The following is a 27,281-nucleotide window of genomic DNA, read 5'->3' as shown; positions in this document are numbered from 1 at the left end:
CCTGGCTGCTATCCCCTCTGCACCCAGACAGGCTCTGTCTTTCCAGCTGTGGGGGCTGAGCTTTTGCCACCACGAAGGCTTGGATGGCTGGCAGGTCCCTTCAATGCACCCCGCTTGCCGAGAACTCTGGGAGGCTCTCTAGTTACGTCACAAAGGCACTTTTACGAGCCAGCACAGTTGCACAGATTGAAGCAGCCATGAAGACGGTTCAAGGTGGCCATTTCACAGAAATGGCCCAGGCCCTTAGTAGACCCACATGCCGCCCAGGGCCAGCTGTGAGGGATGCCCTGGAGAAATGACACAGGTGGGGACTTGCCATGTGCAATATCCTACTTGTCATCGGCACATTATGGGTGCCACGTTTTCCACCACTTTGGATAAAAAGGGGGTGAACTGGGTCAAGGCTGCTCAGCACTGGCATGATGGCAAATCATTCTCAGGTTTTCCTCCCCTTGCCTTGTTCGTAGGAATGATTGAACTGGACTTACATCTCCCTATCCATTAGCAGAAGTGAAAAGGTCTTTAAATCTTTAGATCTTTCAAGCCAGAAGAGCAAAGTGGGATCTGAGTATATGCCTTGAAAACTGTGGCAGTGACAAGGTGGGATCAGATCCCCATATTGTTGAAGCCAAATGTTGTTGGTCAAGATTTCAGCGGCCTCGTCCCCAAAGCAGCATCTCAAAATCCCATCCCACTTTTAGTGACAGTTACCCTGCCCTGCATACTCTGAGGCATGCAGAGTTTTGGATACTCTCTTGAGCTCTTGCCATAGTGCTAAAACATCAAGATGGGAATGTGAGGAGATCTCTGTGCGATGCTTTGTGAAATGTGAACCCTTGATCTTTTTGTTATAAACGGGTTTTTTATGCACTTGGTGAGACTTTATCCAAGATTATGGGAGCTGTATCTTTATCCAGTTTACACACGTACACATACACACAACCTTGCCATGTATTTAACTTTTCAGGTATGGAAATGTCCCTATCACAAAGTGAGGCCTTGTTTGCAGAAAACAAAGCAAAACTATGCCAGGACTGTACCACTTCAAACTTCAGTGGTGTGTGTGTGTGCGAGAGAGGGGGAGGGAGGGAGATCATGACCAAATGCTCTTCCATATAAAAATGCATCAGCCTAACCTTTTACCCGGACATGGTGTTTTCTCTGTGTAGGGGTTTTCTTGCATTGAGATATCCACGTCTGAGGTGGTACAGCCCATGAACAGTTTTACCATACCATGAGCTGTTTATGTAGAGAGGGCCTCAAGTGATGTTTATCTGGTGAAAAGTTCTACCTTCCCACATCTGATCTGCTCAGCATGTGGTGCTGTATACCACTGTGATGTAAGGCCAGAATGAATGATGTGCCTGCACAGTCTCAGCAGAGGCAGTGTTTACAGTTTAGCTGGAACACTTCAATTTCCATACTATGTAAATAGTTAAGAAGAATCCTGCTGGTTCAGACCATCTAACCCAGTGCTGGGAGAACCTGTGGCCCTTCAGATGTTGTTGGACTACAACTCCCATCATCCTTTATTCTAGCTGGGGCTGATGGGAGTTGTAGTCTGACAGCATCTGGAGGGCCACAGTTCCCCCACCTCTGACTCACAGGCCTCTGGGAAAGTTCCCAAGAATGGCAAGAAAGCAAGACCCTCTCCTGTTGTATGTTCCTAACATCAGTTATTCAGCGGTATACACCACTGTGGCCATGGAGGTTCCACATAGCTTTCATGGTGAGCAGCTATCGAGACCTATCCTCCGTTTGGCTTCCTGAAACACTGAATACACCAAGCAAAGCAAGCGAGCTTCAGAATTATGTTGATGCCTCTTCTGCTCATGTCACAGCTTAGATTTTTTTCCAGACGAGTATCTTTTTTTAAAAAAAAGTTTGATTTCTGTTCAAAAGGAGTGACTAACAGGAGAAGCAAGGGGTATATCCAATGTGTGGGGGTTCTCACATGCTTCAATGTATTAATTTGATTGATTCACATTATTATATAGCTGACAAAACAGCAACAATGGCAAGAAGAAGCTATTCACTGTCTTAATGAGGTGTTCTTCTAACCGCGTGCTTTTAGTCCGTAGATCAGTAGATGTTTGCTACTTGTATCTATCTACCGTACAGAGTTTGCTATTTGTAAAACAAGTGTTCCCGACATTGTGGGTTCTGCTTGTCTTGATGCTGACAAAACAGGGCTGTACTGTATGGTTGCAAACGGAACTTTATTCTTTTCCTGCCTGTAGAGGAAAACCTATACAAGATCTGAGAAATAAATAAATGCTTGTAATGAATTATGGTTCTTTTTATTTTTTCAAGACATGTTGTACAACATAAACCCAAGCTGTTGACACTTTATGCATGTTGTAATAATAACAATAATAAAAATTAAAAATAAACATTTTAAGAGGTTTTTTGTTTTTGTGGCTATTGGCTTTCTCTCTTTCTGAACAAGACTTGAAATGCATATTTGCATCTAAGTGCAGGTTTGTTAGGTTTTTTAAAAATGGAAATTGCATGAGCTCTGTGTGTGTGTGTGCGCTTGTGTGTGTGTGCGCTTGTGCGTGTGTGGGAGGAATAAGGCTGATAATTAATGGGATCAGAACAGGCATGGAGAGGGAATTTGACTCCTTCCTGTTGCAGATCTGAAGAAAATTATCCCCCACCCCGCCATCTCATGCCGTTTTCCATTCTTAAAAACCTGTCACATCTAGTTTGGCCCTAACAAGTTTTGGAGTCCCACTGCAATCAGATGGGGAGGGGGGCGTGGAACTACACAATCCAGCAGTGCAAATCTTGAAAAACAAGAGTAGGATCCAGCCGCAAAGTGAAGCATTTTGATTAAATCCCATTGATTTCAGTGGAAGGCATTTGTTTTCATGCTCCCATTAAATGGGTGGGATTTAACAGTGTTCCGCTTTGGTACACCAGCTCATATTGTACTGAGCTCCCATCGACCTGCACATTCAACCCAGTCTGCCAAAATCATCTTGGCCTGCAAAGTTCAGCTGTAGGCTGACACTGTAGGCCAGCCTTCCTTGACCTGTCTCTCTCCAGATGGGTGGGACTACAACTCCCAGCATGTTCATGGAGTGTGGTGGCTGTGGATGATGGTAGTTGTAGTCCCTCACATCTGGAGAGCGCCAGGTGGGGGGGAAGCTGCTGGAGTTTCTTTTCTGCAACATAAGACACACTACTTCTGAATTAAAATTGGAGCTACACTTCATTCTGACACCCATCAAGGTATACTTTTAGAATAGGTAAGGGTGAGAACAACTGACCATCCTCGGAGGAGTCCACCCAATCCTGTGTCTCTGCATGAGTCACTGTGTTCTGGGTAGGTCTCAGGAGGAATGATCCCATCACACCTAATATAGAGATGTGGAAGAATGACACCCCGCCCCCCATCCCAGAATGGAGGTTGATTGGCATGATGCAGGCCAGAGAAAGAAAACATGCAGAGAGGCAGTGGGCAGCCTCCCACATGGGTGGGGGATATTCAGACTCACAGGAGCTTGCCATAACATGGTGGATTTAGGCTGCAAACCTGTACATACTTCCTTGAGAACCAGATCCATTGAACCACTCCTGCTGAGTAGCCATCCATAAGATTGCACGGGACATCTCTAGCAAACAGTTCAGGGAATGATGGCAGTGATTCCCATTCTCACCACTGAGTGGTTCTCACCTTAAAAGGAAGGTGGTGGCAGCAAGGATGTTCCATGATCTCGCATGTGGTAAAGATCCATTGCCCTTTCCCCCCCTCTTCCTGCAACTTAATAATAATAATAATAATAATAATAATAATAATAATAATAATACTTAGTATTTATAAAATGCTTTTCCAAAGTGTTCAAAGCACTTCACATACATTATCTCAATAATCCTTACAACAACCCTGTAAGGTAGGCTGGTATTGTTATCCTCATATTAGAGAGCTGCGAGGTGGGGGAGGTCCCAAGATGGAAAGACAGCAGCTCGCCGAAGAAGGCCAACCAGGGAGCTCACGGCTCAGAGCTGCGATTTGACCTGGGGACTTTTCCATAATGTGTATTTGTGGAGGGTGGGAGAGCTGGAAATGAGGTGGCGTAGTGGGGAAGTGGGACTAGGAACTGGACTCGAATGGCCATTCCTCTACTCTAAGTGTGGGAGACCTTTAGCTCACAATCTGTCTCAGGTCCTGGGTTCTGTCTTTTTGCTGCATGTTCCAGCATGGCTGAGAAATGGTGGTGCATAGGGCAAGGGGGCTATGCAGATTGACCAGGGGTGGGCAACTGCATATGTGTGGGGGGAGGGGGGTCTGGGGCAATGCTATGGCCCAACTAATGGGGAGGTACTTCTTTAATTGATACAAAGTTTTATATTGATTCAACTAACTGATTGATCAACGACCTTTTGCTGCCCTAATATCTGGACGGGCACAGCAATCCTGCAGGGGGGTGGATAGATTGGTGGGAGTTCCAAAAGCCAAGCCGCTGCATTTTCCAAAGCTCTTCCAGCTTGTGCCAGCAGTGCAAAAGAGAGGAAGAGCATCTTTCTCCCCGGTTCCCATTTTATGTAGGTGTGTATATAGGTTTGTATGTATGTATGTATGTATGTATGTTTTACTTTTACAGTTTCCCTCCCTTCGGTTGCAGTGGGCTTGGGAAGGCTATGAGTCCTGCAAATCCATTTCCTCCCCTCCTCCCCTGATCCTCCCAGACATGCCCACAAAACACGCCCTTTTTGTCTCTCCTGATGTTGGAGAGGCAAGGAGTGTCGATGTTTCCATGGTGGCTGGAAGGAGGATTGTGAGGACGGACCCCTCCTCCAAGGTCAGGCCACACCCTCTGCCCTCAGAGGGGGAGGTCTAAGGCATCCTAAGGCCCCTGGGAGGCCCTCCCCGGGACCGTAGGATGGCAGCCTAAAGGTGAGTTCAGAGATGGATGCCACCTGCTTGGAGGTGGCAAATGGCACAGTGCCTTGCGTGGGTGTGACATGAGCACTGCAAGAACAGTTCCCATATCACTCCACTCTCTCAGAGGCCATGCTTTCCAGTGGAGGCCAGGTGCACATTCATTTGTGATTGGCCTTGCACTCACTGAGGGGCTCAACCTCTGTCTCAACCAGCCTTCCCTAACCTTGTGCTCCCTAGATGTTTTGGAGTACAACTCCCATCATCCTTGGCCATGCTGGCTGGGGCCAATGGGGACTGTAGTCTAAAAACATCTGGAGTGCACAAAGTTGGAGAAAGGTGGTGTGTGTGTGTGTGTGTGTGTGCATGTCCTCACACATAGAAATTAACTTCTCAGGAAGAAGAGTTCTAGCTTATTGATTGATTTTTATTGATTGATTTTTATCTTTTTGAATTGTTGTGATTTTTCATCAAGGTTATAGCCCTTAAGAGCCCTGTAGGATCAGTCCAAAGGCCTCTCTAGCCCAGCATTCTGTTCCCACAGCAGTCAACCAGATGCCTTCAGGAAGCCCACAAGCAGGAAATGGGCACAACAGCACCATCCCATAAACGTCTCCCAGAAACTGATATTTGTAAGGCATTCTGCCTCTGATTCTGGAGGTAATATGTCGCCATCATGGCTAGTAGCCATTAATAGCCTTATCTTCCACGCAAGTCAGTCTTATGAATAATGTTGTAAGGTGGAACGGATTCATAGACACTCTTGAGTTGTTATGAATATCCTGCAATTGCAGCGGCTCTGTGACTAGTCTCCTGCATAACTTATTCTCGTGTGTGTGTGTGTGTGTGTATATATATATATATAAAACGAAGTGTTTGTACGTGCTCAGTGGACTCGAAAACCATACATCCAATTGTTATGAAATTTTCAGGGTTTGTTCTGCCTCAGTCTGGGAAGGTTACAGGCATAGTTAAAATTCCCTCCCCATCTTGAAACAAAATGGCAGCCAATCAAAATTCTTAAAAGATGTACTGCTTTAATACCATTTGGTCCATTTCAACCAAACTTTGCATCGTGATGCAGCACTGCGGCAAATAGATTTTAACCATACATTTTAACCACATGATTATCTATAATCGTGAAAGAGGATGTGTCCCTGTCTGTCTGTCCGTTATCACCATAGCTCCAAGACGGTGAAAGCTAGACACCTGAAATGTGGCATGTATACTAAGGGGACCCTAGGGATGTGCGCTTCAGGGTTATTTTGTGTTTAAAACACATTGATTTAAATTAATTTAAGGTTGTCCATGTGGTTGAAGCCTGCAGTTAGATTTTCAGCCACTAGGGACAGACTTCACTAACTAGCATATAGCTTTGCACTTCATACAGTTTGAAGCTGCAGCAGATTAGCAGGACACAGTTATATCAGTCTGACCCTCCCCTGCTGTGGGGCAGCCCCCTCCCTCAGGGGGGTATAGGGGTGCACTAGGGCAGGGGCTGTGGGTGTCAGTGGGTGTGGCTTGCAGCAGGCACAACGTGTCCAACTCTGACTACAGTTAAGTTTGCTCAAAGGCTTCAGGGTATCAATGTAAGGGCTATTACCACCCGTGTGAATCCGGGTCTGTTCGCTACTTACAGCATATAACCAGGAGTGTGTCTTGTGGTTTTAAAGTATAACATGGCAGCTTCATAGCTTACCTCATGAAGCTGAATGTAACTCATATACACAAATCTCTTCAAAAACAAAAGGAGAGAGCTACAAGCAACGGCATTGGTGAAAAGCCTGACGCGTTTCAGCCTCTTGCTATTTTGTTAGGCCTTCTTCAAAGGGCCTCCCAAAACCACTGTTCCCAGTGTCTACAGCACAAACCAATTTGTTGTAAACTCTTGGCAGACACTGTTACAACCCTAACAAACTAGCAAGAGGCCGAAACGCGTCGGGCTTTTCACCAATGCTGTTGCTTATAGCACCCTGCGACCGCGCTCTCCTGCTGTGATGTGGGAAGCCACACGAAGCACAAGGCCTTGCTTGGCAGTGATAGTCTTATCTGAAAAAGGACGGAGGCGACAACCCTTTGGGCACATACCAGGGACCATGCCCCAGAACTTAACATTGCTTTTTAATTTTTTTAAAATAATTTTGAATATCATCTTGACAATTCACAAACATTTTATGTACAGTACTAAAAATAAATTACTCTTAACAGATGAATGTATAATATTGTACACCATAGAGATGCAGTGCAAAAACAGCATTGATTTCTTGTTTCTCCCACTCATCCATAAAGTGCATTGCAGTGGCTTGGTTTAGCCCAGGTGGAATGGTGGCTCTACATTTCCCTTTGGCAGATGAATGTGCCCATTCCCCCTCAAAAAGGAACATTTACAGGTCAAACCGTTGCGTTGTCATACCATTTTACCCTTTCAACCGTCATTGGTGAAGCAGTGAGAGCCGCTGGGAGCTGGGGGCTCCGATGTCAGTGGGGTGGTGAATCTGCTCTGGATTTCAGTCAGTACTCTAAGGGCACAATCCTACGCATGTTTAGACAGAGAAAAGGCCTACAACTCCCAGCATTCCCCAGCCTGGGAGGTGTAGGCCTTCTCTCTCTCTAAACATGCATAGGATTGTGCCCTAAAGGTTTTTGCACCTTGGATAGCTCTGTTAACATCCTGGCTGAAACCCAGAGCAGGTTTACCGCCCCACCAACGTTGGGGCCACCACCATCCACTGATGTGAGACCATAAGGCAGCCCTCCTTATCCTGGCACTCTCCAAATGTGCAGGACTACAATCTCCATCATCCCCAGTCAGCATGCAGCTGGCTGGGGATTATGGGGGCTGGAGCCCAACACATGAGGAAGTCTGACATAAAGGGCAACCTGTATACGCCACCACCCGTTTCCAATGTGCTCATATGGCCAAGCCCTTTGACACCAGTCTTTTAGATCAGAAAGTGCTCCTCTTGCTAAGGCCTTCCGGTAGATTTTTTTCCCCCCCAAAGGTGAGATGTTCATACGCAGGTGGGATGGCAGCCTTCTCTATGCAGATGGCCTGGGTATCTGTGTCCCATAGTGTGGGATTCCTGATCCTCTGACAGAGGGGACTTGTCTAAACTGGGTAGTGGAGGCAAAGGAAGCAAAGACAGAGAACGGGAAATGGGAGCTGCCTCGGTTTCGAGCCCCGTGAGGAACCCAGCTGAAAATGGCGTCACATGCCTGGCGATGGCAACACATGTCGCTCCCACACACGAAACCACAGGGACACTTTTAGAGCAGCACCGTCGAATTTCAATTCTGCAGTGACGCCGTACCAGCTCACGTTGCATTTCTTCGTTACCTTTTTAAACCATCAAGATGTAGCAGGGAGCACATACCTTGCTGGCAAGCAGGATTCAGCTCCCAGAAGCCCAATTCTGCTTGAATTGGGCTTCTGGTACACTCCCCACGGGCCCTGCTTCTGCAACCTGATTGCTGCAATTTTGACCGCCACCATGCCAGTGCGTTCAGCATCAGGACTGGGGTAGGTTCTGGGAAGGGTGAAGTGCTCCTCAACCCCCAGAAGTTGCACACCCCTGCTCTAGAGGAAGACGTCAGCTGCCACTCCTGAAAACAGCAGCCCCACATCTCCTCTTCCTCTCTTCCCCCATAACATCGTGTACGGCCAAATCCATGACGTGATACCTTCACGTTGCAGACTTCCCTCTTCTAGCCCAACTTCATTGCTGTTGCTTGCAAGTGTGCAGAATCTCTCAGTGCATGTGATATCATATCATGCAGGCTTTCCATTAGAAAACACCAGCAGGACCTCAACAAAACGTTGCAGTGTGTTTCCTAACAAGGAGCACTCCTGTCCTGTGCACTCAAGCCAGCCTCTTAGTGGGGCATTCCACCTCCTTCCCTTGTTTTCCAGTCATCTTTTCCAACTGACAATCTACATTCCACAGCTACTGAGCATGCTCAGTTCTCATTGGGCTGTTTGGTTGTTGGGTATTTGTTTTTGTTTTGTAACCTCAGGGGTTTTTTAAAAGTGTATTTCCTACTTCTGCAAATTGGGGGCGGGGGGATGGCTGAGCATGCTGATAGCTCCCTCTTGTTTCTCAGTGGCCCAGCCTGGCTCCAAATCTTCTTGGCACTCACAGCCTGAGTCTGCTGTTAGAAGGAATGAAGCAGGAATGGCATTAGGAAGAGACACAGAACTGCTGCCTTTAGCAACAGCTAATAGGGTCCATAACATCTGTTTTCTATCTGTCAAGGAAGGCAGCCCTGATGGTATTTCTATTTGTTGTTGTTTATTCGGTCAGTCACTTCCAACTCTTCATGACTTCATGGACCAGCCCACGCCAGAGCTTCCTGTCAGCCCTCGCCACCCCCAGCTCCCCCAAGGTTCCCCCAAATCCCAAGGTATTTCTAGAGAGCAAGAAAAATGATTGGCTATCAATACTATCCCCTTCATGGATCACTGCCTTGTTGTGGCGAAGGGGCTTGCGTAACTCAGTGAAGCCATAAGCTATGCCGTGCAGGGCCACCCAAGACGGACAGGTCATGGCGGAGAGTTCTGACAAAATGTGGTCCACTGGAGAAGGAAATGGCAACCCACTCCAGTATTCTTGCCAAGAAAACCCCATGGAACATGTCACAAGGCTAAAAGAGATGACGCCGGAAGGTGAGCCCCTCAGGTCGAAAGGTGTCCAATATGCTACTGGGGAAGAGCAGAGGGTATTTCCAAGTAGCGCCAGAAAGAGTGAAGCGGCTGGGCCAAACCCGAAAGGACACTCAGCTGTGGATGTGTCTGGCGGTGAAAAGAAAATCCGATGCTGTAAAGAACAATACTGTTTAGGAACCTGGAATGTCAGATCAATGAATCAAGGTAAGCTGGAGGTGGTCAAACATGAGATGGCAAGATTGATCATCGACATCTTGGGAATCAGCGAACTAAAATGGACAGGCATGGGCGAATTTAATTCAGGTGACCATCATATCTACTATTGTGGCCAAGAATCCCTTAGAAGAAATGGAGTAGCACACATAGTCAACAAAAGGGTGGGAAAAGCAGTACTGGGGTACAATCTTAAAAATGATAGAATGATCTCAGTACGAATCCAAGGCAAACCATTCAACATCACAGTAATTCAAGTCTATGCCCCAACCACTGAGGCCGAAGAAGCTGAGCTTGATCGGTTCTATGAAGACCTACAACACCTTCTAGAACTAACACCAAAAAAAGATGTCCTCTTCATCATAGGGGATTGGAATGCTAAAGTAGGAAGTCAAGAAATCACCGGGATAACAGGCAGGCATGGCCTTGGTGTACAAAATGAAGCAGGACAAAAGCTAATAGAGTTTTGCCAAGAGAACACGCTGATCATAGCAAACACTCTTTTCCAACAGCACGAGAGGCGACTCTACACATGGACATCACCAGATGGTCAATATCGAAATCAGATAGATTATGCCCTTTGCAGCCAAAGATGGAGAAGCTCCATACAGTCAGTAAAAACAAGACCTGGAGCTGACTGTGGCTCAGATCATGAGCTGCTTCTTGCAAAATTTTGGCTTAAATTGAAGAACGTCGGGAAAACCACTAAACCATTCAGGTATGACCTAAATCATATCCCTGATGAATATACAGTGGAGGTGAGGAATAGATTTCAGGGATTAGACCTGATAGACAGAGTGGCTGAGGAACTATGGACGGAGGTCCGTAACATTGTTCAGGAGGCAGCAACGAAATCTGTCCCAAAGAAAAAGAAATGCAAGAAAGCCAAGTGGCTGTCTGATGAGGCTTTACAAGTAGCTCACGAAAGAAGGGAAGCGAAAAGGAAGGGAGAAAGGGGAAGATATACCCAACTGAATGCAGAGTTCCAGAGAATAGCAAGGAGAGACAAGAAGGCCTTCTTAAATGAACAATGCCAAGAAATCGAGGAAAACAACAGAATGGGAAAGACTAGAGATCTCTTCAAGAAAATTGGAGATCTCAAGGGAACGTTTTGTGCAAAGACGGGCATGATAAAGGACAAAGAAGGCAGGGACCTAACAGAAGCAGATGAGATTAAGAAGAGGTGGCAAGAATACACAGAAGAACTATACAGGAAAGATCTGAATGTCCCTGATAGCCAGGATAGTGCGGTCACTGAACTTGAGCCGGACATCCTAGAGAGTGAAGTCAAGTGGGCCTTAGGAAGCATTAGTAACAACAAAGCTAGCGGAGATGACAGTATTCCAGCCGAGCTATTTAAAATCCTAAAAGATGATGCTGTTAAAGTGCTGCATTCAATATGCCAACAAATCTGGAACACTCAACAGTGGCCACAAGACTGGAAAAGGTCAGTTTACATTCCAATTCCAAAGAAGGGCAACGCCAAAGAGTGTTCAAACTACCGCACAATTGCGCTCATTTCACATGCCAGCAAGGTGATGCTCAAAATCCTACAAGCTAGGCTTCAGCAGTATGCGAACCGAGAACTACCGGAAGTACAAGCGGGGTTTCGAAGAGGCAGATGAACTAGAGATCAAATCGCCAACATTCGCTGCATCATGGAGAAAGCAAGAGAATTCCAGAAAAGCGTCTATTTCTGCTTCATTGACTACGCTAAAGCCTTTGATTGTGTGGATCACAACAAACTCTGGCAAATCCTTAAAGTGATGGGAGTACCAGACCACCTTACCTGTCTCCTGAGAAACCTGTACGAGGGTCAAGAAGCAACAGTAAGAACCAGAGATGGAACAACCGATTGGTTCAAAATTGGGAAAGGAGTATGACAAGGCTGCATATTGTCACCCTGCTTATTTAACTTATATGCAGAGTACATCATGAGAAATGCCGGGTTGGATGAATCAGAGGTCGGAATTAAGATTGCCGGGAGAATTATCAACAACCTCCGATATGCAGACGATACCACCCTAATGGCAGAAAGCGAAGAGGATCTCAAGAGCCTCCTGTTGAGGGTGAAAGAGGAGAGTGCAAAAGCTGGTTTGAAACTCAACATTAAGAAAACGAAGATCATGTCATCTGGCCCTATCACTTCCTGGCATATAGAAGGGGAAGAAATGGAAGCAGTGACAGATTTTACTTTCTTGGGCTCCAAGATCACCGCAGATGGTGACTGTAGCCATGAAATTAAAAGACGCTTGCTCCTTGGGAGGAAAGCTATGGCAAACCTAGACAGCATAGTAAGAAGCAGAGACATCACCTTGCCGACAAAGGTCCGTCGAATCAAAGCTATGGTTTTCCCAGTAGTAATGTATGGCTGTGAGAGCTGGACTATAAGGAAGGCTGAGCGCCGAAGAATGGATGCTTTCGAACTGTGGTGCTGGAGAAGACTCTTACGAGTCCCCTGGACTGCAAGGAGGTCAAATCAGTCCATCCTAAAGGAAATCAACCCTGAGTGCTCATTGGAAGGACAGATAATGAAGCTGAAGCTCCAATATTTTGGCCATCTAATGCGAAGAGAAAACTCCCTGGAAAAGACCCTGATGCTGGGAAAGACTGAAGGCAAAAGGAGAAGGGGACGGCAGAGGATGAGATGGCTAGATAGCATCACCGATGCAATGAATATGAACTTGAGCACGCTCCGGGAGAGAGCGCAGGACAGGAAGGCCTGGCGTGCTATGGTCCATGGGGTCACGAAGAGTCGGACACGACTGAACAACTGAACAAAATCAATACTATGCATCTTTAAGACTGTGTCTACAAGAATGGGCAAGCACACCACATCACTCAAATCAAATGGCCGCATTTCAAGAGACTTTATCCTCTCACCCACATTACCAGTCCCGTGATTATATTCACAAGGTTTAAACAAATAAACAAAGAACTTGTGAGAGACACTTCAGTGATACTTGTGAAAGTGACACATTTTGTTACTCTTGTGAAAGCATTCACATGGATGGAAAGCAACTGGCCGGGCAATGTACCATGCATGCTGGGTTGACCAGTTTCCACCCTGTGCATAGAAGTGAAGTCTGCCCCCAATTTTAATTCAGAAAAGGTGCGCCTTTGTTAAGCTTGTTATATCTCAAGTAAGGTCTGTTCCTAACCCACCACTCAAGTGTGTTTTGTCTACATCCATGGCTACTGACAGGGGGCTGATTCAGGCTTCAGTTCTCAAGACGTCTGAGCAGCAGTGACATAGTCTCTTGTTAAGGAGCCACCCATGAAGTCTGTCATTCACGGAGAGGGTGGTAACGCATTTAGTCCTGGTTAAAATGGAGCAAAAGTAGGACAAGGGTTGTGGGGTGAGATTAAGAAATGCCCCTTAAACTGTGACATACCTACAGATGTGACAACCATCTCTACCATCCTACCAAGTGGCGAGGAGAGTTTCACCACCTCATGCACCTGATCAGAAGTGGCAAAACTGTCCCATAGATAAAGGGTGTAATGCCATGCATGTTTAGGCAGGAAAAAGTCCTACAATTCCCAGCATTGGAGTTGGGGAATGCTGGGAATTGTAGGGTTTTTTTCCTGTCTAAATATGCATAAAATTGCACTCTTAGTGTGTGCTTGCTTTGCAGCAGACTGGAGTACAACCCACCTGGAAGATTTCCTGTGCAAGACCCATTAAAACCAGTGGGAGTAGCACCAGGGCACAATCAGTGACATTATTACTTGAAAAAGACACACACAACAATGTGTGGTCCCAATCCAGGTCTAGCTGCACCAAACAATGAGTGGCATGCGTATCCCAGACTGTTCAATCGCAGTGTGAGTGAGGAAAGATGTGTATCCAGATACACATCCATATTCTCATCAGTGTGGAAGATTATCTTTAATGGAGTCAAGATTTCATTGGGTAAAAAAATGCAGGGAGCTAACTCTGCCCCTCTTGGACAGCCACTGACATGCTGAGTAAGAACAGGAATGATTTCATACACCCCTTGATGGAAATCCAAGAAGATGTGGAAATCCCATTTAAACATGTTGCCAAGAGCTCATTTTTCAAATGCTGCTGATCTTGATTTGGAAATTATAAAATGTGCTGCCTAAAGCACCAGATAAAGATGGGCGAAGGGGGTGGAATTGCAGGGTGGGAAAAAAGAATTTGATTCTGCTAATCAAACCAGAATGGTTAAAAGTAGAGCAGATACATATTATATAACATTATTTTAAAAAAATCAGCTTTACAAATTGTGCACACTGCCATTTTTGCAGTTACACAGACACCTGCAGACAGATGTCTATAAAACCAAAACCACATCTGCTGCATGCATTTGGCATTAGTATTTTCTTGTGGACATTGAACTAGAAACGGAACACCAGCGCACAGACAGAGCCGCACTGCATTCCCATGTCATAATCCAGTAAATCCCCCCATTTGCACCGAATAAATGTTGGGGTAGATTTCACAGAGAACATTTGTTTTATCAGTAAAGCTAATAAACATGAAAATGCAAAGTAAACAGAGACTCCCCTAAGTGGTGTGCATCTTCATGACTCTGCTTCATTTGGGATGTGATAACATTGAGAGGGGTGCTGTGAGTGTAAACAACTGATCAATGCAAACATTGCAGGGATGCAGTATTGGAGGAGTACATAGAATTTGGGTCTAGGAAAAACATTTAGGGTTCATATTCAAGAATGCCAAAGGCACCTATTTTCAGACCAAACATTGTCTGCCATAGGTGTAAAAATTTGCCACAGGAGTTGCTGGGGAATTTGCTTGTGAGTGCCACGAAAGGAATTATCCAAATGTAAGAGGTACAAATCTGCATATAAAACAGTGTTGCAACTGTGTGCATGTAAAAGGTGATGATATAACCAGATATCATATGGAAGGGAAAACATCCTGACCTTCACAAAACTGCATTATATATGCTCTGTCTCTTTTCTAGGAAATTGCAACATACCGCTGAGCTAGATACTTGACATGCACACTCATTGATCCAAAAATTCTGTTTCTAAGAAGAGCAGCACACTTGGGGGCAATCCTGCTCCTATTGAAGTCAGTGGCAAAGTCCCCATTAATTTCAATGGCACAGGACTGCAGCCTTCACAAAGAAGTTCATGCAAGCCATTGGCACTGGAGGCTGGTGGCTCAGATTTTGGTGGGGCTGTTAATCCATTCTGGGTTTCAATCAGAACCACCCAGAACCCTAAAGGAGCTATCCAAGGTACTGAACCTATTTTGGGAATAGGGTTCAGCACTTTGGATACCTCCTTTATAGTTCTGGCTGGTTCTGACTAAAACCCAGAATGGATTCATAGCCCCACTGAAATTGGAGCCACCAGCCTCCACTGGCCATTCGGGAATTTGGTGTGGTGTGAGGTCTCCCTCAGCAACTATAGCCCCTCTTTGGCATGGTCTCATCACTGATACCTTCTCAAGGATTGTACTTGCCAAAATAAAACACACATGATAAAGGACACACCATTTCTCTCTCTCATTCCAGATCACAAAAACCATCATGCACAGAGGACAGTGTGTTTAGCAAACTGTGCCCTTTCAAACGTGTCATTCCAGTAACTTCAGGTATAGAACGCATAAGGCCAAGCTCATTGCAATAATATCTTGAGTCCTTTGCTCCTTTTAAATAGAGTTGATCGTTTTGAAGATCAACGCTCCCCTCTTCCTTAAATTAAATTGAAAGAAACTGGGGTTCCTAATCATACCAGCCCTACAGTGGTTTCCACATCCCGCCCCCATTGTCTTTGCAGCCATTTTAGGCCAGTCTATGTCACCCCAACAGTCATGGGGGGGGGGGATCACTTTAAGTGCATGTGCTGGAAATAAAAGGTTGTCCCATCATCTCACACAGTGATATATGAATTTAAAGTGCATTCAGCTCTGTAGACTCCCACAAACTACTCCACAGCAGGATATGGGAGCAGCCCTTCAACCTGCTCAGCCATCCTATGGACAGTGCAACCCTCTGGGAGCTGCGAGGACAGGCAATGCCGAGGAATGGCAGCTATGTATATCTGACCCGGGCCCATCCTCCACGCTAGCCCGGGGCTAATTACACGCATCACCTTTCCCCAATAAACACCCCTCTGCCGCTTTAAATAAGATCGTCGTCTCCACGGGTGCGGCTTGAGCGGCCGTGGAGCTGTCCAACCCTGGTGGTGCTGAGCCGTCTCTGGGATGAGAAGAGGCCACCTGGCAGACTCGACGCATCCCGTCCAGCCTCTGTGCTTTGCTGTGTTGTGTCGTTAAACGATTGTTGTCATTGCATAGCAGAACGAAACTTGATTGTTGTGGAAAAGGAAGTCCAAGTTGAACCAGCCACGCTTTCCCTCGGGGATATTCCGTGCAGACGCATCGTGTTTTGGTGGTTGTTTTTAAACACCTTTACATTCAGGATCACGCTAAAGAGAAGCAAGCGTTCGGCCATCTGGGTCTTATTTCTAGGCCTCGCCATTAAAAGGCACTCCGCCCTGCGTGCCATTTCCTGGTAGAAAGGTGGGGTACAAAGTAAACAAATAGCCACCTCTGCTTCCGTATAGAAAACTGTGCTTCGTTTAAAAGGGGCGGTGAGGTGTCCCAGACCGAGGAGGCATAATACCGCCTCCTCTTCTCAGATACCAGTGTCCAAAACTGGAGGAAAACCAAAGGCTGAATTCCCATTTTGACACCGCCCCAACCCCCCCCCCCCCCGCATCTGCAGAATAAATTAAAGCAGCATTTTAAAAACCGCACGCACGCGCTTTCCTGAGATCCTGCCTTCGGCCAGACATGAAGCAACCTGATAAAGGAAAGAAGGAATTTTAAAAAGCAGAACAACGGTTGCGTTTTTAAGCAAACAAGCGTCCTTTCCCAGCTGCCTTCCCACGACGTCCGTGGGGACCACAGATCCGGCAAGCGTTCCGGCCCTCCCGCCTCGACCACCCAGCCGAGCGGGGGAGGGGGGCATGTCAGACACACCCGACGTGTGCATGTTTTATCAGAGTGAAACCACGTGCACGACAGTAACCATTTGCAGAGGCAGCTCCGCGGGCGCCGCCTTCCCTTTCCCGGAGAGGGGTTTGTCTGTCGCTCTGCTTCGCCTGCTGTCCTCCTGCCGGGCATGATGAGGGCGAGGCGGCGGCGGCGGCGGCCGGGTCCCCGCCCCGCGCGCCCGCCTCACACGTCGCTGGAGGTCCTGGGCCTGGCGCGGAAGCCCGGCGGGACGCGCCCGCAGCAGCAGGCCAGCCACAGGGGCTTCTGCACGTCCGGGTTGCGGAAGGCGTAGATGACGGGGTTGGCGAGCGCGGTGCAGGCGGCCGCCAGGGCCAGCGCGTGGGTGAGCACGGCGGGGTAGCTGGCGTCGGCCACCAGGGCGTAGACGGCGAAGGGCCCCCAGCAGAGGGCGAGGCTGCCCAGCACCAGCGCGAGCGTGGCGAGGCCCCTGCGCGTGGACGCCGCCTGGGCGCGGGCGAGGCGGTGGCGCTGCACGGCGATCTGCTGCGCGTGGCGGAGGGCGATCCGGCAGATCCGCGCGTAGAGCAGCAGCAGGAGCGCGAAGAGCAGCAGGAAGGCGGCGGCCAGCGCGGCGGCGTGCGCCCGGGCGACGGGCCGCAGGACGCTGCAGGCGCCGGGCGCGCGCAGGCAGTTCCAGCCCAGCAGCGGCGGCAGCGCGGCGCCCAGGCACAGCAGCCACAGCAGCAGCAGCGCGGCGGCCGTGAGGCGGCGCGTGCGCTCCGCGCGGTAGGTGAGCGCGTTGGAGAGCGACAGGTAGCGGTCCGCCGCGATGGCCAGCAGGCTGCAGGCCGAGGCCGAGAAGGCGGCCAGCAGCAGGCCGGCGGCGCCCAGCGTGGCCGCGGCGCGGGGCGGCTGCAGCAGGTGCTGCACGCCGAAGTTGGCCACCAGCCCCAGGCCCGCCAGCAGGTCGGCCAGCGCCAGGCTGCCCACGAGCAGCAGCGTGGGCGCCCGCGGGCCGGGCGCGTAGAAGAGCGCGGCCAGCACCAGCGCGTTCTCGCACGCCGCCAGCGTGCCGGTGGCGCACAGCGCGATGTCCCACGGGCTGACCGCCGCCGCCGCGCTGCCCGCGCCCCCGCCGCCCGGGCTGCCCCCGCCGGCCGCGCCGCCGCCGGCCGCCTCCTCTCCCGCCGCCGCCGCCGCTGCTGCGCGGGAGAGGTCCGAGGGCCCCCCGGCCGCGGCGGAGGTGTTCGACGGCTGCCAGGTGCTGGCGAAGGGCCTGGAGGAGGCGTGCAGGAGCGCCAGGAGCCGCTGCCGCCGCCACTGCTCTTCCATGGCGGCCGCGGCTGCTGCAGGGTTGCCGAGCATTCGCTGGAGGGAGGAAAAGGCACGGGAGGCTGTCAGCGGGAGGAAAAGCGGGGGGAAGCACAGAGGGCGGACCAGGCCCTGGGGAGGTCCAGCAGGGGGGGTGCGTGGGGGTGGGGGGAGAAGGGGCGTCGCGGATGGCCGCCTGTCTCCCCCGACATCTTGGCCCTTAACCTGGAAAGGGGACGGGAAGGATCCGAGGCATTTCCACCCCCCGCCCCCGACTTGGCCGACCGCAAGAGGCTCCAACCATTGGAGGCGGGGGGGGGGGGTCCGATTTCGGTAGGGCTGTGATTCCATTCTGGGTTTCAGTCGGAACTAGCCAGGACTCTAAATGAGCTATTCAAGGTGCTGAACCCATTTGGGGAATAGGGTTCGGCATCTTGGATAGCTCCTTTAGAGTCCTGGCTGGTTCCGACTGAAACCCAGAATGGATTCACAGCCCCAACGAAATCAGGGCTTCCAGCCTCCCCTGGCTCAAACACCAATGGACTGGAGGACGCAGGCGTCCCCTCCACCCCACCCCTGAACCATTCCTCGGAGTCGGGGATGTCAGTTCCACCTGAATTGGACACCAAACCAGTCATCCCACCTCAGCGATGGGATTGCCTCCAGCCAACGTTCCGGCAGCTAGGGGCCTCCATTTGCGAGGGATGCAGCGAGGTAATTATACACCCTGGGGCGGGGCGGGGGCTGCAGACGGCCACGTGTATCACTTCTGCTCTGAAGCATACACCTTGCATTTCTCTCTGCTCCCTCCCTCCCTCCCTCCGGCCATTCCACGCTTTACAACTGCTTCTATATTCCTGATATGGTAGAACAAGAACACACGCGCGCACACGCAACTGTTTTCCAACCCTGATTTGTACACACACACTGAGCATGTGCAGTTTTGCATTTCGGCATTTTAAACTCACTTAAATCATAGCAAGAGGAGAATAAAATGGAGATTGCTTCGGCTGCCCCAGCGCCTGATCTCTGGGTGCCCATTTGCGGGTCCCCTGGGCTGGAGCGCTCTGGACTTTGGCACCACTGCCACTCGCAAAGGCCCCTTCGCTGGGCTCAGAACAGGTTGGCTTCTTAGGATAGTAGGCCCTATCCCCAAAACGTGTTCAGCACCTTGGATAGCTCCTTAAGAGTTCTGACTGGAATCCAGAGTGGATTCGCAGCCCCGCTGACATCGGGGACACCAGCCTCCGCTGAGTTTGGGTAAAGTATGCTTGGCCACCCTGCGGTTGGGGTGGGGGGTGGGGAGATCCCTCCTTATCCCTGACATCCCCGCAACCCAGCCCCATCGTGATTTTTCACCCCAGTGGCAACTAACGGCCAAGGGGCCCGCGTGGGGCAGCCTTTCCCTAAGCTGGGTCCCCGCAGACGTCTCCAGGCAACGTGGAGCGATGGGAGTCCTGGTCCTTCCATATGGAGGGCGCCAGACTGGGGAAGGCTTCTGAGACCCCTCCCCTCCCTACTTTGGTCCCGGTCACCACCTGCTCTTTGTTGATGCGCGCGTTTGCTTTCGCCCCGGGCGGAGGCGTGCCGGTGCGGGGAGCGGGGGGGTGTTCCGCAGCGGGCACGACCTTTGTCTTAAATGCGCCGTGTCCGAGCTGAGCGGACCGCGAGCGCCTCGACCGGGCGCCCGCCCCCAATGCTCTTTTGCCCCCGCGCGCCCCCGCCCGCCCATCCCCCCGTGCCACGTGCCAGCCCGGCTCCTCCCCCCGCGGGGGCGCGGAGCGGCTCCCGCATCGCGGCCGGCGCGGCGTCCGGCGCGGCAGTTCCCTGCGCGGGGGGGCGGCGGGGGCAGCGGGAGCGCGGCGGGCGGGCAGGCGGCAGGCGGGGCTGGGGGCGGGTTCGGAAGCGGCCTCCGCCGGACTGGCTGGGCTTGGCCTCTCCCAGAGCAGGACAAGCGCCCGGCCCGGCCCGGCCCGGCCCGGCCGCGCGGAGAGCGGCGCTTGCGGGAGAGACGCCGCCCCTCTGCCGCTCGGGCCAGGCGCCCGTGAAGCGCGGGGAGGCCCGTCCCGCAGCGGGGAGGCCCGTCCGCTCCGCGGCGCCGGCCCTCCTCCGCCGGCGGCGAGCAGGGCGCGTGCCGCCAACCGCGGGATCTGCGCCCAAGGCGCCCGGCCGCCGACGCGCGCATGGCGCCCCGGCCGTGTGGCTCCGGCGCGCCCGCGCCCCCGGGCCGCGCTCGAGCCCCGCGCCGCGCCGCGCGGTCGCGTGCCGGGGGCGGGGGCGAGCGCGATCCGACAGTGGCGCGAAGGCCGGCGGGCGTTTGGCCTGGGCACCGCGGCGACCCGGGGGGCGGGGGGCTCGGCTGCTCGTCGTGCAGCTGGGCATCCCAGGGGAAATGCCGAGGGGAGACGGGGCGAGCCGGCACACCCGCGCCGGGAGCCCTGCGGCGCTGGAGCCGGCGTGCCACGCGAAGTCCCCCCCCGCCTTTCCTAGCTCACTGCCGCGCGGGGGGGCGGGGGCGGGACAGGGCACCCAGCCAACTCATGCGCCATGAAGAAACAGGCATGCAGTTTTGCTGGTTGGGTCTGGGGTTTTGTGGGTGGGGGCGGGTTACCTTTCGTTAATGCCTCGGTCAGTTTCCCTCCGCCTCCTCGCCAAGCCCTCCTTCAGCCTTTGCGGTCGAAGCTTCTCTCCTTGGTTAACATGGCTAATAACGGTGGCAGGTCGCTGCTGGCAACCCAGTTGCTCTTAGTATTCTTGCCCCCTTCGGTCTGCTGATAAATCTCCCCTCTGACGTCAAAAGTCTTCAGTTATATTCACGATCAGCTCCAAGTCTGTGAATCAGAGGAGCCGTGATCAGAATAACAACGAGGCGCGCGCTCCCCCCCCCCATACACGCACAGACGAGCAGACACCCCCCCCCTCTCCCTCTCCCTCTCCCTCCCTCTCTCTCGCTGGCGCGCGTCCTCTGGAATTTCATTCATAAAGTTTCCGAGAGGCGCCGCCGCCGCCTCCTCTCCCAAGGTCAGGAAATCCACGTCTTCGCCTGGTGGGAGAGGAAGCGGAGCGTGGCAAAGATCCGTGCCCTATGAACTGGAAAACAAAAGCAAAACCACGCCGGGGGTGGGGTGGGGAATCGGAACGCGTTTTCATTTTCCTGCAGCATGGAAGTGAGTTGCGGGTCACTCAACTCAGCTGCACTTGGAGATTGGGTCACCGGACCGAACCGCATGCGCCGTCAGGTCCTGCGAGGGAAAAGAGCAATTCAAGGACAACCACATTTACACGCGCGCGCACACGCACACTCCCCATGTCTTTAAACAAAGCGGGACACGCAATGGGCAGTACAGGTAGCTGCCCAAAGCTACACAATTCCTGGGGCTGGAAACCCTTTAGGGCAGAGGTGGCTCTACTTTGGGGGCAAATAGGCTGGCGGCCCTCTGCCTCCCCCTACCCACTCGTGGCAGAGAAATGCCGCCCTAACCAGGTAGATGTGCTCCAGTGCATAGCACGCAGCTGCCGATGACCAGGCATGAGCTTCCCCTGCCCTCCTCCGACCATCTCCGTGGAATATTGAGTATCTGCCCTGTCCTCCGCCCCACCAGCCCCAGTGGGCACCAGCCACCACTGCTTTGGGGGCAACACATCCCCGCGCCCCCCAGGCCCTTGGGACCAGACAACAAGACTGTTTGTTTACAGCCCCACTTCCGTTGCTTTACTTATTTTTAAAACTTGATCTATCACCTCCTATGAGTTGATTTCAGTCAATCACATGAAAACCCAATACAGAACAGAACAACAAAAACAGCAGAGCCAGTGGTGCAGTGGTCAGTTTGGAAGCGCAGGCGTTCATCATAACAGTCCTGAGAGCCACGTCCCCAAGGAGAGTCCCAAACTTCAGGCTGCTGTGTGGATCCATCTCAACAAACCAGCTCTGTCACATTTCGTCTCCACCAGGAGCTACTGGGCCTTAAGTGCCCATTCAAAACTAAGCCATCCCCAAATACTGCTTAGGGATTTTATTCTATGAAGCTGCATATAAGTATTACTAATAAAGAAATAAACCTACAATATTTTGCAACACAGCAGGGACCAATGTATTGTTGCCGAGAAAAGTAATCCCCCACCCCCCAGCTACTGTGAGGAATGCTCAAAAGTTAAGCTCAGAGGAGCAAGGGGTGGGGGGCAGATGACATCAGTGTCCCTGCTAATAAAAACAAAGTGTGGCAAGGTCTGGCTGCACTACACCACTGAGCAGAATGCAGGGTCCAGTTAAAATTAATTGATTAAGGGTGCAATCCTATGCATGTTTAGGCAGAAAAAGTCTTACAACTCCCAGCATTCCCCAGCCAGCATTCCCCAGCCAAAGGAATTTTCTAGACACTGCAGTTGCCTTGCATTCATTCTTTTGCTCTTTTCTGTAAGTCTTTTGTTTAATAGTAATTTATTTATTTATTTATTATAATACTGCAAAACTGCTTAATATAACAAAATATCTAAGTGGTTCACACTAAAATGCATATGTAATACAAGATAAAAACAATATGAACTAATAATGAAGGGCGCAATCCTATGCATGTTTAGACAGGAAAAAGTCCTACAACTCCCAGCGTTCCCAAGCCAGCCATGCTGGCTGGAGAACGCTGGGAGTTGTAGGACTTTTTTCTGTCTAAACATGCATAGGATTGCACTTTAAGACTACAGATCTATGTGCACTTACCTGGGAATAACACCCTGAGAATTACTTTAAAGTATAAATCCATAGGATTGTGCTGTAAAAGCAACAGCAACATTCCACCCGATGGATCAGGGCAGCAGGGTTTTCTGTTTTTTTGCTTTAAATGCAAGTTTTCTTACAAACATTTGGGTGGGAGGTGCCATGCTAGAAGACGCACTCTCCCTCCTCCCTCACCAAAGGAATGCCTCTTCTAAGATGAAGGCTGGCTGCCGCTGTGACAGGAATGCGCATCTTCATCCAGCACTACAGGAGTGACACAGGAGCAGCTCCCTCTTTCATGTGAGAGAAGGGAAAACTCTTCTGGGATGTTGTTTTCTGTACCACAGGCATGCATCCCCATGTGATGCCAGAGACATTTCCTCCAGTGTGTCAAAGAAGGGGAAATATGAAGCTTTTGACCATGGCGGCCATCAAGTTAAATTGCCTAAAAATGGATTTGATCCCCAATGTTTCTATGAAAGGTGTGTCAAGAGACTTTGCTCACAATTACACCTGTAAGGAAAATATACACTGGGAATCTACGTATGTGCCTTTCATATACATTATGTTGTGTTGTTCTCTCTCGGGCATTTTGGAAGGGTGAAGAAACATAGCCAGTCTCCCACTTGATGGCATCAATTAAGTGCCCCAATTTGGACCTGCTACCACTTGAGAGCATGTGCTGCTTCATACCTGTTTAGTGGTCCTAGGTTTAATGAACAGCCTTGTCATTGAAAAGAAGAGAGGATTGTGGGCTCATTCCTAAGTTTCTGGAGAACACAGTTGCCCCTGAAAATACAGGAGGTGTCCAAACTCCATGTAAAATGCGTCATCTTAAGCGAAGAAAAGGGTTTATACAGGGAAGCAAGCAAGAGCATTACATCAGGAATGTACAAACTGAAACACAAATATAAGCATGCTGATTTTGCCAACACTGACTTAACTGGAGATTGTTAAGGGCTATGAAGGGGCAGGACATGCATGCGACCCAATCTTGCACATTTGTATGCAGAACTAAATCCTCTAAGTTCAGTAGAGTGTAGTCCCAACTACGTATGCAATACTGCATAGGTCTTATGCCACAGGATTTTAATTTTAGTATAATTGTAAGTGTCTCTAAGAAAGAGAGACACTTGCATTGAGACCCTGCATTGAGCAGGGGGTTGGACTCGATGGCCTTGTAGGCCCCTTCCAACCCTACTATTCTATGATTCTATGATTCTAAAGCCGCTACTCCGTTGTCAGGTAGCCTCTAGTTTGGGGGGGTCCAGAGTACAAAACCAATTTCTCTTGCAAGAACATCTTGAATGTTCTTGCAAATGCAATTCCTGAACACATTTGAAATTCTTGGATTGGACTGGATTTCCCATTTTTTTCTTCTAATACCCCAGGGTGCATAATAATCAGCACTGTGTACCAAATATTTTTAAAATGTAGAAATCAAAGCTAATTAGTTGCTAGACATACATTTTACTGAGTGGCAATATGCAGTTTTCAGTCCAGATTCACAGGGACAGATTTGAAGAACTACCAAGAACATGCTCATATTGAGCAACTCTAGCAGAAATAAGTCATTTTAATCATCTGCCTCAAGAGGGGATTTCTCACTCTCTCCTCATTCTGGTACATTTTGGCATCACAATCTGGAAGAGAGCTGGCAGTTTTTGCTCAGTGAAGACCAGATCTGTCAGTCTCTGCAGCTAAGCGTGAAATCTCACAGATCGACATTTCCTCCTGTCGGCTTCTGAATGATACCATTTCAGTCCATGGTTGATTTGTGTCTCTTTATTCACTTACACAGTGTCCCTGCTCCAGCCTTCCAAGCAATAGAGGGGAACAATCCAGCCAAGCAAATCTGGCCTTTTGGGGGCTAAATCTGTCCTTCAGGGTGAAAGAGGTTCAACACCCCTGAAGTAAATGACCCCTCAGTGGTATGGCTGATGTTATGCAGTCCAGTAATGATGTTGCTCAACTACATATGACAAGGCCAGAATTGGCATCTGGATTTGTTGCAGTGTCTCGTTCTTGGGTTTGTCTCTCTGTTTGATGGTTTGTTATTGCTGGTGAGTAGCTGAGTGGTGCTAAATGGAGATTAATGAGACCGTTATTATTTAGACATGAATGACACTTTTATTATTTAGACTTTTATTATTTCAAGATGAATGAGACTTTGAGGGCATGCTTAGACAGAAAAATTGTCATACAATTTCTGTATTGTCATACAGAAAAATTGTCATACGGCATGGCTGGCTGGAGGGATCCTGGGAGTTGTATGACTTTTTTCTGTCTAAATATGCATAGGATTGCACCCTTAAATACCTTATTGTTGGGAGTGGGATGAGGGAGAGATCATGTGATGCTGAGGTCTGATAGTGCTTTGCTGAGATGTGAAGGTGTGATGCTGAGGTCTGATAGTGCTTTGCTGATTCATAAAATCAAAGCTCTGACCAGTATGTCAGGAGAGAGGAGAGGAAACCTGCCCAAAGAATGGAAGCATGTGAGGCCGGCAATAAAGGCTTTTGAATCACCCTCCCATGTGACATGACCACTTGCCTTTGTAAGAATCCGTTCCTATGTTCGCTCGGGAGCAGAAAGTTCCTTTTGTGAGTGATTCTGACTTTAAAAATAGCCTTGATGCTGGGTGTCCTGGATGGCTGCTGTGCAATGGCACACAACTGTTAGAAAGGTACAGGCACACACATACACACACACACACACACACATACCCCAGAAGGTATTTGTGATGTGCCGGCATTCGGCATGGCTACCTGCCTAAGAGACAGCTCCTCTCTTTTGCCCCTCCCCCCATAAAAGATTTTTCACCCCTGCAACGTACAATCACAGGACAAAACAAGTGGCATAATAACAATAATTAGGAACTTCAGGAAATAAGATGTTTGGACATAGAATGAGGCATAATAACCTATTTCTACCCCAGAGTAGCACAAAGCATTCAGATTTAGAAGAACGAGAACCAAGAAAACTATGTAACTCCGACCACGACCCCTTCAGTTGTCAAAGTGGGATTTTGACTTTCCAGGTCTAAGGAAGTATTTCCCATTTTCTGCCTTTACTGCCAGAGTCCAGAAAATATACCCATGAAGTGCTACTCCAGAGAGAAAGACGAACATGGTTTTGTGGGATTTAGCCATGGAGGGAGGCATCTTCAATTACTAGCTTCACTGGCTCCTAACTGCTAGTATTTCTGATAAAGAACCAATACATCTAGGTTCTTTCCCATCAGAGGTATGAAGGGTAGCTACTGCGAAAGGGCCTTTTCAGTGGTTAACACCCTGACTCTAGAACATTCTCCCCAAGTATATTTATTGCCTGGAGACTACTTCATTGCCATTTTGGTGCTGGGCAAACACCTTTTATTTACCCAGGCTTTTCATCCTCGCTGAATGGTCAACCCAGCTTGTCTCCTAGACTTTTATGCTGCTTTTTTAGCTTATTGATATGTGTTACTTTATTGTATTTTCATTATTTTATTGTAAGCCATCCTGATAATTTAATAAGTGGGGACATACATTCTAGTAATTACTTCATAAAATATTCAGATTGAATATTAAGGTTCCCCCCCACTTATGACTAAAATTCTATTCAAAGTGAAATTGATTAGCCAGACTGTCACAGAATTCTTGATGATTTTCATCAAGAAATGGCCAGATAGTATGACATTGAGCAGAACACCTGAAACTCCCTAGAACGCAACGATAGATAGATAGATAGATGATAGATAGATAGATGATAGATAGATAGATAGATAGATAGATAGATAATCAGCCAGTGCTTCTTACCCAGATATTGCATTCCAATTCCAAACTACTATCCCTTTGTCCAGGTAGAGCCTTGGACTGACACCTGGTATCTTTTATCCATGTCTCCATATTAAAACTTTAAAAATTCTTCACCAGTTCTACTAGCTTGATCCACATAGGTTTTGATGTCCTCAGAGGCAGCCACATGGGGAAGCAATTCTTCAGAGGTTGAGGCAATTAATTGACTAAGGCTGAAATCCCATATACCTGCGAGTAAGTCCCATTGAACTAAATGGAGCTCACGTTTGAGTGGACATCCATAGGACTGCACTAGAAGCCATTCAATTAATGGACTAAAACTCATGCCATTATTCAATTAGAATGTCTTTAATCAAGCAACAGCCATAATTTATATTGATCTGAGTTGTGCAGTAACATATATGCAATTGTGTGAACATTTTGGTTACCTTTTAATACATGCAGTGTGTGCATGTGTGTATGCCAAAGACTCCCTTTGAAACCTTGGAGAGCCACCACCAAGTGATGTAGATCAGCCTTTCTCAACCTTGAGTCTGTAGATGTTGTTGGACTACAACTCCCATCATACTTATACAGCATGGCCAATGGTTAGGGATGGTGAGAACTGTAATCAGATAACATCTAGCATGACACGAAGTTGGGCCACAATGCCACTTGCGAATGGACACGTCTATGGATATTTGGTCTGCTTTGTTGAAGTTTATGTATGATTCTTAGAAAGCTCTCTCTCT

General features: G+C 49.3%; 1 protein-coding gene across 2 annotated transcripts; it reads right to left on the bottom strand.

Moving 5' to 3' along the window:
* Positions 1-16,947: 16,947 nt before the first annotated feature.
* On the bottom strand, positions 16,948-18,057 carry LOC146338640 (G-protein coupled receptor 12-like). 2 transcript variants are annotated; one of them, XM_084813367.1, is made up of 2 exons: positions 17,951-18,057; positions 16,948-17,869 (listed from the first exon to the last, which is right to left on the bottom strand). In XM_084813367.1, the coding sequence occupies exons 1-2, from the start codon at positions 18,055-18,057 to the stop codon at positions 16,948-16,950; spliced, it is 1,029 nt and encodes a 342-aa protein (XP_084669493.1). The 2 variants fall into 2 exon arrangements, with proteins under 2 accessions (XP_084669493.1, XP_084669492.1); XM_084813366.1 differs by having other exon boundaries at positions 16,948-18,057.
* Positions 18,058-27,281: the final 9,224 nt, after the last annotated feature.

Source organism: Heloderma suspectum, chromosome 9 (genome assembly GCF_057233095.1).
Source record: "Heloderma suspectum isolate Gila_16-S chromosome 9, 16-S_ref, whole genome shotgun sequence".
Lineage (NCBI taxonomy): Eukaryota > Metazoa > Chordata > Lepidosauria > Squamata > Helodermatidae > Heloderma > Heloderma suspectum.
This window is presented reverse-complemented; position numbering and strand designations above follow the sequence as displayed.